Below are 14293 nucleotides of genomic sequence, written 5' to 3'. Positions count from 1 at the left end.
ATTACATTAAACATTTTGCTCATTGATGACCTTACCTTAATTTTTTTCTCCTTCCTCACTTTCATCTCCTATGCGAGTGACACAGCAAGATTGATAGTAATAAGCGATTTCATTAAAACACAATCTCCTTTTCCATTTGATGAACACGATACGAGACGAGGGAATGATTTAGGAACACGACTTTCGAGCGGTTTCAACAACTATTAAGTTTCATTTATAGCAACAAACACTGCCAAAAACGTAATTAATAAGATTCGCGTAGGTGCCGTAGATGACGTAGATGAAAAAACGTAGACCAACGTAATAAACGTAAATGACGAAATTATGTATTAATTTATTTTAACGCGTTAAAATTACGCTAATGACAGTTGCTCCGTTCTATTTGTTCATATATTTAAGCCCTATATGCAACAAAGTGAATGTAGCATCTGCAAGCGTGTTAATTGGACAACGACGAATTTCGTTTCGCAAATACGGACACGTGAAACATTTTGAAGTTACGCGGACGCGAGAGTAATTCGTTCCCTTAAATTGCTCAATTTCCATTTCTTTCGCCATGTATATTAGAGTACTGCATTTGAATTGCAGAGCAGTCGGAAGTAACGGCGCACGTCGTTGATATATCGACAGGAACATGAATTCTTTTTTCATACGATGAATACTTTTTTCATCGACTTGTTAAACCGAATCAAGTTTTCAAATCCAATCATTTAATTTCATCGTTTTACATCGAACGTTTCAATCTTTTTTCTTTTAAATACCTTACCTATATTTCATCTCGTTGAATATTCCATATTTTTAATGCTACTACCACTTATTGGTAATTACAAATATGTAATTATCGTTCTAAAGTTAGAAATTCGAAATAACATTCGTCAGTATATGATTCTACGTTTTATATAGAGTAGTAAAAATGATACAATGAGTTTCGTTAAATAACCAATAAAAATTTTTGTTCCTTTTTCTTTTTCTTTTTTCTTTTTTCTTTTCTTTTCTTTTTTTTTCCTTTTTTTTCTTTTTTTTTTTTTTTTTGGTTTTATGTATCCAAGATCGAGAATAAACTATGTGCACGTTTCTTGTATTCGTTTCTTGTATTTTTATGAGGAATTCAGTCTTTTTACGCCACAAGAGTCTCAACGTTTTCGTTTTCACGCCTACGTTACGCTCGTTAAACACGTTGCAACAAGACCATGAATAAGGATAACAGCTTTAATGTTTTCACATGTGTCAATTTATTATTTTAGACCTTAAATATTTTATTTATAAAATCTTTATTTAAACAAGTTACCATTGTCGCTACAATAAATCAATGAATGAAATCAGTTTAAATTTAAAATATCATTTCATAATTTCTCGTCACTTGTATCTAAAAACAACAAAAAAACGGTGTACCCACATCGTGCGTAGACGGGAAATTAGAACAGTGGAGCTTAATTGAAACACTGATCATATTCCGCGATTGTAAAACAATAATAGAAAATCGTGTTTCTTTTGAAGGGTATGAAATTGTCAGGAGATTATGCCATTAATGAAATTGGAAACTGGCTGGTCAAAGGGATTAAACTCAATTAAACCGAACTGTGTTATATTGTACAAAGGCTAGAGAACTGCTACCAAATATCTGCTAGTTTAAAGGTGTCCCTTATAAATTCTAATTATATTTCAAATTCAATCTCCTAGTAATAAGTAAATTAATATTTTACCTAAAATCTGTGATATAGATAACAAAAATAAATTCTTTACATTATTCGTTAGTTTGCAATATAATTAGAATATTATCTTTATTTTCTGCTGTCTTTGTTATTCTTAAAAGATAAACTGCTTATTTACAAATTTAACACCGCATATGCTATTAATAAATCATTTTATATTTAATTTTGCAACCTTCAGTCATTGTTAAAACTTGTTGACAATACTGTCGGTTAATAGAAATTTCTAAAATCCCCTTGTTTCTACTCGATTAGAGGGTATATTGCAGAAACTATGTTAGCTACAGTGTTAGCTACAAATCATCTGTGTCACTCCGTTAAACTTATACACAATAGTATTGTTTCTTGTTTTCATTTAAAATAAAATATGTTATTGTAGGAATGAAGCAGAATGTTCAAATAATTGAAACAACTTTTTGTCCTATAATTAGTGCCTTTCATTTTAAAAATTAAAAAATTTTTAATCAACGATATTTGGAAGTTTCGATCTAAAATGACCAGGAATTGAAACGGAAAATATTTTGATGCCAATAAATACGTATTATTCACACATAAAACAAATATGAAAACAAACATCGATGTATATGAATGAATTTTGAAATGGGGAGGAATTATATGATTATACCCATTCTCTGTTGCGTTTAATTGTTTCAATCGATGTCTCATGAGAATTTTCATCGAATTCTTTAGAGATCCTGGCTGTAAGGTCTTTTTAAAATTATAAGAACAGATTCAAACTATAACATTTGAAAACTTGTGGTTACAAAACTTACTTGTTTCTCATAATTATTTAAATGAATCTATTCGGTATTTTGAGTGACCGTCCCTTTATGGCTCGGACGACACCTCTCCTTCCTTTGGGAAATTCCGAATTATCTGTCCTCCCCGAGCTGCAAACCTGATGACTTAGACAGTAGGGAAAAACATCAGGGAAAACCTCTGACTAGAAAAGTACGATAGACGAACAAAATTTAACGGCTGATGGGGAGTATCAACAACATACAAGGACAATCATCAACAAAGTGTCGTACCGTGCGGGTGAAATACTGGAGTTTCAATAAGATCTTATAACCATCGAGTTCAGAACATCAACAAACTTTGTTTGCATAAAGCAAGTGTATACAAAGTGTCAAATTACACTAACACCCGATCTATTAAATCCGTTCCACCTTGAGCGTTAATTCATTCAAGGTTCGTGGTATCGATCGATCGGTCGGACGTGCCCGGTGGCTCTTTAGTCGATGATTTGTAACAGAATCCTTGCATTAACACAGATTCTCAGAACACACAACTTCACCCAGCAGATATCGATTACAGTCAGTTGTCACTAACAATGCTTTTATCAACAATTTCTTTACCTGTTGATCCTCTGGAAGTTTTAACTATATATATTCTCTAGGAACAGTAGGATTTTAATGATATAACTTTACTAATGAGATCTTAATGTCATAAACGGTATCGAAACTTCTTAATTAATGTCGTTATCGAAGAAGAGACTCGTAATCTTCTCAAACGAAGAGCACTTGATGTTTACAAGTAGAACTCGATATCTTAGTTTCTTAAAATGTGTTTCTGTGTTTACTTTCTAAATGTAAACTTTATTCAAAACGAGCCGTTCATTCGTTACAGGCCGTTAATAAAATTGCACTTTGCACAAAGGAATTGCCGTTAATAATTTAAGATTCTCTGCTCGTCGTACAGGGTATATATCGTAATTATTCACGACGATCGTAACGTTTAAGTCCAATTCGAGCTTAAAATCCCACGTGAGCTATACTACCACAATAGCCTGAATTTCTATTTGTTCGTTTACTGCCTGTTCGTACTCGGAGCATCCGTTGTAAATTACAGCAAAATCTTCTAATGTGTTCCAGAATATGTCTTCATGGAATTTTAATAATTTATTAAATCTATAGATAACAAATGTAAAACTTATTAATTTATAATTAATATAAAATAAGAGAGCACGAAACTTCCTATTTTATGGACATATTAAACATTTGTAAAAAATTCTGTATCATTAGTATCACTTTAATTACTTTAAAGGATATAATCCCATAAAGCCGTGACCCCTGAAAGAATCGATGTTCACGCGTGACAAATTGGCGTCGTATGAAAGTTCCGGTATGAACGTTACTAGAGCTGATACCAGCTAGGGGCACAGGTATATGTTCTGGGCTCATTATATATTTATAAAGGGCTGCCGATTCAACGAGTGGTCCGGGTAAATTTAAATTGTAAATAGACAGAGATTTCAAGTAAAAGCCTGGATAAGAGCGGATATGGTATGAGAGTCTGTGGTGGAAAGAGGAACAGGCTGCTTTTATTTGTAAAGTTTGAATTTCCTCGATATCGAAGGTGTTTAAGCCGCAAGTGTGTTTCATGTTAATCGTTCGTGTTAATTCATTCGAGACCGAGATTTTATTGTAATACGATTCCTGGGTGTCAGTACGATCTGAATGTTTTGTTAGAATGATACTGTGCTTTTCTCTCTCTGGAATATCCGTTTCATATTTTAATTTTAAATCGATGACAATCGATTAAATTTTATGCCTCATGTTTTTAAAATATAAAATTATATACTATGTTATACTATAATGTATTATGTACAGTTATATATATTATGCCTACTGATTGATATGAATTTCTTTCGGTCTCGAATGCGTTAAAACGGAGCGCAAAGAAGTCGAAATTACTTATTGTAATTGGTAAAACATCGTGAAAGGCAGACAGATACAAGAAAGAAGTTAAACTATAAATTATATTTGCGACATTGTTATGTTTTTGCTATCTTTAAGCCTTTCATCAAGACAGCCGATCTATAAATATTAATCGACCAATTTCTCTAAGCTTGTAACTTCAAATTAATGTTTATATATATATATATATATAAAGAGTTACGTATTAATCTATCTAAATATTTAAAAAGATGTTTAATGTTATAAATGATGGATATTAAAGATGTTCAAAAGAATGTAGTCTTCGCGTGTTCTTTATCATATCCCTGATCAAAGACATTCCAATATTATTACAATATCCAATTACATATTGATACACAAGATATACAGATTATTATTTATAACATTTTGGTTTTCTTAATTGAGTTATTCATTTAGTACAAATGATAAGTAATTAGTAATAAGTCATAAAAAAAAAAAAAAAAAAAACGGTATTGTAGTAGAAATATTATAAGAAAACATTTTCTGTTTCAGTGTAGAGTTACTCCTTTTTATAGACAGTGTCGTACAAATCCGTACGTCTTTGAGAAAATGTAGGTATCTGAGCCCTTACTTCCTCAACAACTTTCAAATCTGAGAGAAAAGAAAAACATACGAAGTAATAAGTAATGCTTGCTAATAAATTCAGCAAATACAGAGGGAGCCGGCAAAATCGATGAACCAACGAGACTAAAAGTTAATTACATCATGGATTTTTCTCGCTTTTAATGTTAAGCTGAAAATTACCGATATCGGTGACCACCATATTTTCCTGAGTTTCCAAATCATAAAGGATTTTCCCCCAGGGATTTGTCAACTGTGTATGTCCCCATGCGACATAACTTGCTGAAGGAACACGAGCCGGTGATATACAGGCGACGTATAATTGATTGTCATTCGCTCTGGAACGCTGAAGTAATGACCAGTGCAGTGGTCCAGTGGTCATATTGAATGCCACCGGATATATCAGTATTTGGCAACCTAACACAGAGAAACGGGAAATATGAGACCACTGAATTTTAGTTAACTTTGTAGGTGCACAGTCCACATTCCATAATTTATGAATATGCGAGAACAGTCCTCTTGTCGTGCTTCTAATTCTTTTATTTATTTCATTTTCAGCGAATATACTGGTTTTTTAAATTAAGCTCCTTTTTATACAGAGTTACAGATTATATTGATTATACTTTATATAGAATATATTTAAGAAAGATAGTTACTTTCCTGCTAGTTAAGTATTGTTCGATTAAGCTACTGTACCTTTGTTCCGATAAATGCGTGCCATTTCCTCGAATCTGATATCATAGCAAATGCCAATACCTATTTTCCAGCCCTTCGCATCAAACATTGTTAGGGAATTACCAGGACTGAGTGAATCACTCTCTCGGAAAGTAATCTTGTTGGGAATGTCGATGTCGAATAGATGTACCTAATAACATAAAAATATAGTTGCTAACTCTATTGCTGTAACTTTTGTAATTTAACATCAATGTTACGAACTTTTAAACTTTAATTGTTTTTTATTTAATAACTGACAGCGTTTTTATCACTTTCTTTTATTAAAAAGTTTTATCATTTAATAATATTTGAGAAGGAATATTTTTTAAGAAAAAATAAGTTTTTTCGTATGTGAAAAATTTATGTTACAAAACAAATATATTGTCCATATCTTATATATTATATTACGACAAAAATGTATGTTTCTCGTATCAAAACGTATTTTATAAACCTATAACATATTTTTTAAATTATAGAATTGGTTATAGTACACGTATGTACATATGTATATTCCTAAATTATTCCTAGATAGAGTCACTTTCTCCACCCCGATATTTTCAATTTCAAAGCCACATGGAGGTATATTATTTACCTTCCGGTGTTTTGCTATCAAAGTTCCATCGGGACCCCAAATAGTACAGCAGGTATTGTACAATTTATCGCCCTCTATTTCAGGTATCGTACCACCAACTACATAAATGCTGTTTTCCTTAGCTGCCTTCGATAAAGCAACGCTCGTTTCACCGTTTCATCGGGAATACTCTCGGCGTATTTTGGAAACTATTCTGCATTGCAATATTTCAATTAATGAAAAATAACTGTCCTTTGTTCCAACCATAAATTAAGTTGAAATGTTTGTCAATTTTTTATTTTTTAAATTAGTAAAATAACTAAATTTTACATTTCGATTTACTTAAATATATAATTACTTAGATAATAGTACATATAATAAATTGTTTCTACAGGTTCAAGATGAAAAATGAATATTTAGAAATGTTTGTTTAATTACAATCATGCTATTTGGTTTAGTACCAGTGACTTGTTACTTAACGACTTTGCTAGTACTTTTTGAAACATAAAGTTAGATTTTAACTAACATTAATTTTTAACTACTATAGGTGGAATTATAAATACAAAATAATTGATAATACTAGTTTATTATTAAGTACCTAATTATTAGTATCTTAAAAAATATATTTATACAAAAATCACGATAATCATAAAAGTGGGGAAATTCTATATTCTCGAGTCAATTCACAATCTTTATGGAAGTATAAACGATAAGGTAATTTGTCTACTTTTACTTTTTTCTATATAGTTGTTATACATATAATAAATTATTAGAAAAAGAAACAAATTATTACGTATTCCATATGGTGAATTAAAGCATTCAGGAAGAGCGATAATATCAGCATTATGCTCTTTCGCGCTGGAAATGTAGGAAACTGCCCGCTCTACATTTTTGCTTTTTACTTCATTTACTTGAAGTTATACCAACGCCAAGCGAAATGCTAAAATGTTGGAAAAATTAAATACACTCGGTTATATATTTCCCATACTTTTTACCTATAAATACTTTATACATAGTGAATATACTTACTCGACATCGTTCGCACTACTTGTTTAGCGATGTTCGTAAGTATCATAATGTTCTTTGAGGTTATGTATGTATACTACTCGATATCAACATTACGTAAACAATACGCGGGGATTTTTAATAATTATTGATAAAGTTTAGGACATTAACTTTGATGTAATTGTAAACATTATTACATATTATAATTAAATGTAATTTTCAGTTAAGGGTAAGAAAAGAAATATACTTTTGTAAAAATACACTTTATTATAAAATCTGTATAAATAAAATTGTACAATTTATCTTGAAAGTAAAATGACCGAATACGTTCCTGGAAAATATTACTGCCTACTAAATGATCCAGATCTTGATCTTTCTCGTCTTTTGTGTTTCTTTCTGTCTGCGTAATCTCTGGGTTTCTTATCTCTAACTTTTTCTCTTTCTTCGCCTTTCTTTTTATGTTTCTTACTTGATCTTTCGGATGAGCAATCGTGCTTCTTATCTTTCTTTGACTCCTTCAATCTTTTTAATTTATAAGAATCATTACTATTAGAGTTACTTCTTTCTCTCCGTCTCTTCTTTTCAGAATCACTATCGCTGTCATCATTAGATTCGGAGCGCCTTTTTCGTCTTTCTGATTTTTTATCCCCCACTTTATCATACTTGTTCTTATTGTGCATCGTACTTCCGATTTTCTTTCTTTTATTACTACTTTTGTCACCATCTTCACCGTCTTCGAGGTCAGGGGACATTGATCTTTTTCTATCCATCTTTTGCTTGAGTCCCTTGGATTCCTTGTCCTTATATTCCTCATACTTTTTTGTATCTGAAATTAACCCCATAAAATACTGAAAGCTAAAACCTCTACATTTATCATATTTTATATAAAAATAGAAGGGACCTTTAAAAAATTGCATGCAACAACACACTTACAGGTACTTTTGAATTAGTTTTTCTACATGTCCGATTATGTCTTTATATGTATATGTCAATTCAAATTTATTTTCTTAAAAGTCCCTTAATGAAAAACTAACACTTCATATTAACTTTGAACTTTTGAGTTCTTAGAATATTCTGATTTAGTCACTGGCTGTACCATAAATTCATTTACAGATATTATATTTCCACCAAGAGCTAGTTTTATTATGAGCCTTCCAGCATCATCATCGAATCCTTCTATTTGACTATAATTATTACTTTGCTTTCCAGCTATAATTTTCACAAATGTTCCTTTCTCCATTTTAACTTCTTCCTCTTCTTTTTTGGAATCTGTATTTTTCTTCTACAATGCTACTTTGTCTGCTCCAAGACTCATACCTTTTGGTCGTAATTCTGGTATGACAGCTGCTACTAATCTGTAATAGTTAGAATGAACGATTGTGAAATAAAAAATGATGTTCTCTGTTTACTTTCCAATAAGTGATGTATTAAATACATACAATTAATTTAATCCAGAGTAAAATTCATACTTTTCATTTCAACCAATTCCCTTTCCTGGTTGCCATCCCATTCCCCGTAACATTGCTACACCAAAATCATCAATAGGAATTTTTTCATAATCTTCTAACGTAGACTGAAAAATACAAAACGATATTTATAATATGCAAATGTAATACATCTGTGCATTGCACATCAATATGTTGATAACGTACCTGTTCTTTGCCTCTTAGTGATTCATCTTCTACTAAAGGTAAGGTTAAATCATTTGTTTTAGTTTCATGTTCATTCTTTGATTTAAGATCCTCAATGATTTCTTTCGCCACTTGTTCTTCTAAAGTAACAACTTTATTTTCACTATCTTCAACTGGCTCTTTCTTTATTGATATTATTGGCGATGTTTTTCCATTAGATAGCTTTGATTTTGCCTCGTTAACACTAGCGTCTCCTACCTTTTCCTTATCTACCTTCGGAAGGAAAATGTCTGCATCTATTTTATTAACTATTCTATCATGCCAGGTTTTTGAACCTAGTAATGAAATAATTAGAGGTTCATCTTTTTTTTCTTCCTTACTGAAATAAAAAAATTGTTTTCAAATATATATATTCCGCTATTGGTGATTTTTATAGGTTAGGTTGAGGTTATATGTTTCTTGATTAAAAATTTTACTTTTTGAACTCACCCTATTACTTTAATACCTTTCTCATCAAGGCATTCAATGTAATCAACTTTCTTTTTTTCTTGTGGAATAGCATTTTTTAACACAGGTTTCTTAATAGATTTCGCAAAACCGAAGGAAATCTTCTTTCCTTCTTCTGCCATTTATTTGTTATTTTAACACTGACTTATAGATCAATAGACATGTATATACTAGACATAAAGATTGATGTCACTTGAAACTATGTACATGAATCTAATATCTTATTATACTTTATTAATCTACTCAAAATTACTTGCACATTACTAAAATTTCATTCCGACAATATATCAAGCGCCTGAATAAGTGACATTAAAGTAAACATATATCAGAGAGGAAATAAGAAGAACTGACGCCTATGGTCTTCTATGTTACAGAGCTAGTGCTACACCATACGGCCAAATGCCGAAAATGGCTAGGATATCCCAGAGAGAGTAGTGCTGCACCATGCAGCCAAATGCTAGTATATATCTGCCTATACGTTTCAATCAGAAAATCGATATTATGTGTTCATGTGAAAGTTTACATTTCCCTAGGAGCTGTATTTTGATAGATTTAAGCTTCTAATGGAGTATTTTAAACGTATAGAGTATACTATGAAGTAGATAGTAGTGCGGATCATTTTATATTCATAGTGGTGCTTTCATGGTTTCACTAGGGTTTTGGTGAAAGCTTAGGTTGACATTCACGGTTCATTTAGACTGATAATTCACGATTTCATCTATTCCCTTTTTTTCTCTTTTAAGCCTCCTTTTTCTATGCTTGGCCAGTTCCAGTAAATGTATTTAAAGCTATTACAGGTCATTCAGAAGTTACGTCTCATAAATTAAAATACATAGAAGAATGGCAATTACATTCTCCTTTTTATCATTTATATTCTATTATTAGAACACGTATCATTTTTCAAAATTTTCATTGCAATCTACAATTGTTTATGTCATCTTCCTATTGGTCATCGACTTTGTCATTTGCATGTCTCATTTTCCTCGTGTTCGGCATTTCAATATCAGGGAACGAATTTCTATCTTCTACATGAAATCATCTCTTTAATTTCAGATAGACGAATATGCGGCTGCTTCTGTTCCAAATATCTCCGTTACTGTGCCTGTTGACGGAAATCGGCGCGGCTGGGATCGGTAAAGCATGTCAGATCCTGCCATACGCGACCGATTCCTGGAATCACCCATCATGGCCACGGCTCGACTCTTCCGCGTTCGAAGTTCGCAGCGTGACCGGAGTTGGTCATCTCAATCCCTTGTTTAATTGTTGATTTTTTTAAATCTTTGTTTATTAATTCCAGGTTTTTTACATATTTTTTTTTTTTTTTTTTTTACATGATTTTTTTCCAGAATAAACGCTGAATTCTGATTGTAGGGTGGATACAGGCAAAAGTACCGATACGCGACGGTACGACATAGCCATGCATTATTACATTTCTTTTTTTTCTTTTTTTTTTTTAAGATTATTATTGTAACTTAAATTTAAGCCGCTGTTACGCTGTGCCTATGTGCGATATTTTAATTTATGTCCTGAAAGCCTGGACGCAAAAACAGGACAGTTCGTTAGCGTAGGAGGGAACTTCTTCGTTAGACTGAACTCTGTTGATTGACTATTGAAAGCGGAAAGCGTAATAAGTTATAGTAATTCTTTTGCACGAGATTAAATAATTCAAGAGCGTTATTTTTTAGTATTGATTAGAGTTATAATATTTTTATATTTTTATATTTTTATACTTTTATATATTTATATTTTTATACTTTTATATTTTTTAAAATATCTTGTTTTGGCATACATATTTTTTCCACGCTTCATATCTATCCACATTCGTAACTGTAGGTGACATTTTTTTTAACAATTTTGCTATTATTTTATAATTCTTTAATTCATATTTCAAAGTCGTAGTAGATGTTTCTCCTTTTTCAAGTCTTTTAAACATTGGATTCATTTCTAGCAGCCATGCTTGCGTACAAAGCAATTTTATATCAGCACAAGAATATTTTTCAGTAGATTTTATTATGTGACTCACAATATCCATATTCTCTAATAATCGGTTGCTAAGGTATAATTTGAACATATAAAATCGAGTAACTTCGTTTGGTAATGATACGTATATATTCTTTTCAAGGCGTCTGCGTAAAGTTGCATCAATATCCCTAATAATATATTTACAATAAATATTATTGTTCTGTTATATTAATAATAACGAAGGAATATTCCGAACAACACAATAATTAAGATTAAGATAATGAATAATTATGATATTAAGATATTTTCTACTTAGAAAACATTGAAATAGCTATAAATGATATACATACCAAGGGCAATTAGTTGCGGCCAAAAGAACTACATCAGAATTTTTGTTAATTACTAATCTATCCAATCTAAAAAGAAGTTCTGATCTGAATGTCTTTGCAGATTCAGACAATGTATACTTTACTCCTTTATTTGTTCCTATGCAGTCAATCTCGTCGATAAAAATAATTGTAGGCGAATTATTATAGGCAAGTTCAAATAAAACCTGTTCAGTTTAACAAATGTATTTATTATTTATTAAATATTATATTCAAAATTCCTTAAATTCATTGTTTCATCACGAACGTAATATCATTTCGTTTTCCAAACAACTATTCTATTTATATATGAATGACGACAAATAAAAACAAATCTTTTTAAACCTAGAATCTCTTCTTCATAGACAAAGGAAATCAACTTACACGGATATACTTCTTGGAATCACCTCTCCATTTGTCCACCAATGAGCTGGTCGTTACGTTAAAAAAGGTGCATTGGCATTCTGTTGCGACTGCCTTCGCCAACATCGTCTTCCCTATTTCATAATTGCTTGTAAACATGTATGGGAATGAAAGAAATACGAGTATCTTACCTGTACCAGGTGGTCCATATAGCAGAATACTTTTACAGGGAGCAAATGGGCCTTTAAAAAAGATAGGGTATTTAAGGGGATACACAATGGCATCCTTAATGGCAGATTTACATTCCTCTAGGCCTGCAATGTTGTCCCAATATACATTTAATTCTTTCAGTATGATTTCCTGCGACAATACAAAGATGAAATGGTGCATAATCTCTGTATTAATTTCCTCGAGTGTTATGTAATTCATTATTTAAAGCTTTACTGAAATCCCTACGTCATTGATATACAGTGGATTGTTTATCCAAGGTATTTGTTGGATATACAGTGGATATATACAACAATACATTTGTTGGATATTGATATACAGTGGATTGTTTATCCAAGCTATTTGTTGGATATACAGTGTATACAGTGTATACAGATATACAGTGTATACAGTGTATACAGATATACAGATATATACAACAATACATTTGTTGGATATTGATATACAGTGGATTGTTTATCCAAGGATAGGTATTTTATTTTTAAAAAGCTTTACAATACGTATATTAATCGAAAATAACTTACAGATAAAATGTCTTGAGCAATCTTCTGCAATTCTGGATTGTCTATATAAAGGTTCCGAGCACATTTTGATATCTTTGATTGCCTGGATTGTTCCATTGAGACGTTAAATGAAGCTCTTTGATGAAGCTCTTCTGATGAAGATCCATCGTTTTCATTGGCAGAAATTGTTGTCACTGTCATTGCAAGATTAATATCATCGGTAGCATCACCCCTCATCTTCTGTTGTGCATTCCTCCCTTCGACAGACCCAGATACAGACTCACTTCTCGTTTGTTTGCTAACAGATTTGACAAGTTTTACTACTTCTTTGAAGATTGAATGATATTGTAATAGATGCATTGAATATGTTGAGAAAGTTGAATAGTGTTAAATAATTTAAATTCTTACACTTTGTTCGCATTTGTCATTTCCCTCGTCTTTATTTCCTTTTCAGTTATTTTCTTACACAATATAGGATATATTTTTGGAATTTCATCTTGTAATAATTTTCATATTCTCTAAGAATAATTTCCAAATTGACGTTGTCGCAGACTCGATATTTCCGAGATAGACGAGCTTCCCGGATTAATACATCGCTAATGTCTACATATCTAAAAAATATAATTTTTAATTCATTGAACAAATTTTATGCTATGAGTACACACTATACGATAATCATCAATTGGGACAACTGTTTTATTTCTATCCTTTCTATTTATCTATCTATTCTATTTCTATCCTTCTGCTTTTTAATTTCTAATTTTTAAAGTTTGAATTTAAATATATTTTCATTTATAACTAGTTAATCTACGTTATCGATTGAGTTATTCTATAACAACCGAGTTACCGATGTCGATTTTCAAATTTTGATTCCTTCCCCTCTTTCCGCACTAATTTCTATTTCGATTGGTCACCGATATTATTCGAAAAAATTGCAACTAAGAAGATATCTAAATTGCAATGTACTCACCCATTGCGTTCCAAATAATCACACTAATCATAATAATCACAATAGTAATCGCAATAAGGTCCAATATGTCCCAATTACGTTCCGAAGTATGACTCTCCTCCTAATGCGACATTTATTTTTTTTATTATTAACAATAATTATTAATAATATAAAGATTTTCATGCAATTTTCTGTTACATTGCGAGTTTAATAAATTTGTTACACATAATTTTGTTATCTACTATCTTGATACGCGCAAAGATAAATCTTAATGATATATAATACAGCGTAAATGGTTATAAATAATTAATTATTGACAATAATTATAAGAATTATCGAAAGAAAAAATCATAGATACAAAATCAAATACAAATCATAGATATAAAATCAATCAAAAAAATGAACGACAATTGTGAAAAACGCAATATGGCATATCAATGACGAAACACACTCATGACTGTCATGGAAGTTCCAAAGTCCCAAAATCTAGAATATTCCTTACCTC

At 31.2% G+C, this 14293-nt stretch overlaps 2 protein-coding genes and 1 long non-coding RNA gene across 3 annotated transcripts; 1 reads left to right on the top strand and 2 right to left on the bottom strand.

Moving 5' to 3' along the window:
- Positions 1-4928: 4928 nt before the first annotated feature.
- LOC100645154 (omega-amidase NIT2) lies at positions 4929-8122 on the bottom strand. The gene is given in 8 exon segments (XM_048414192.1): positions 4929-5020; positions 5174-5407; positions 5687-5855; positions 6297-6455; positions 6458-6489; positions 7069-7215; positions 7305-7356; positions 7712-8122. Coding segments are annotated over 8 exon segments (1296 nt in total).
- Positions 8123-9449: 1327 nt separating this feature from the next.
- On the top strand, positions 9450-10741 carry LOC125387098. Its single transcript, XR_007227660.1, has 2 exons — positions 9450-9878; positions 10472-10741. It is a non-coding gene; the product is annotated as an uncharacterized LOC125387098 (long non-coding RNA).
- Positions 10742-11172: 431 nt separating this feature from the next.
- Positions 11173-13533, bottom strand: LOC125387044 (katanin p60 ATPase-containing subunit A-like 2). Its single transcript, XM_048414205.1, has 6 exons — positions 13248-13533; positions 12861-13137; positions 12300-12468; positions 12130-12242; positions 11731-11933; positions 11173-11568 (listed from the first exon to the last, which is right to left on the bottom strand). Exons 1-6 carry the CDS (start codon positions 13265-13267, stop codon positions 11184-11186), a joined length of 1167 nt encoding a protein of 388 aa, XP_048270162.1. The 5' UTR covers positions 13268-13533; the 3' UTR covers positions 11173-11183.
- Between the last annotated feature and the right edge of the window lie 760 nt (positions 13534-14293).

The sequence above is a fragment of the Bombus terrestris genome, unplaced genomic scaffold (assembly GCF_910591885.1).
Source record: "Bombus terrestris unplaced genomic scaffold, iyBomTerr1.2, whole genome shotgun sequence".
Taxonomy (NCBI): domain Eukaryota; kingdom Metazoa; phylum Arthropoda; class Insecta; order Hymenoptera; family Apidae; genus Bombus; species Bombus terrestris.
This window is presented reverse-complemented; position numbering and strand designations above follow the sequence as displayed.

Excerpts from the sequence above, each read along its gene's own strand:
- LOC125387044 (XM_048414205.1), bottom strand. The coding sequence starts at position 13,267 with ATGACAAATGCGAACAAAGT. Across the intron at positions 13,138-13,247 it reads ATGACAAATGCGAACAAAGT|CAAACAAACGAGAAGTGAGT; the intron begins GTAAGAATTTAA and ends CAAATCTGTTAG. Across the intron at positions 11,934-12,129 it reads ATTCCAAGAAGTATATCCGT|GTTTTATTTGAACTTGCCTA; the intron begins GTAAGTTGATTT and ends TAAACTGAACAG.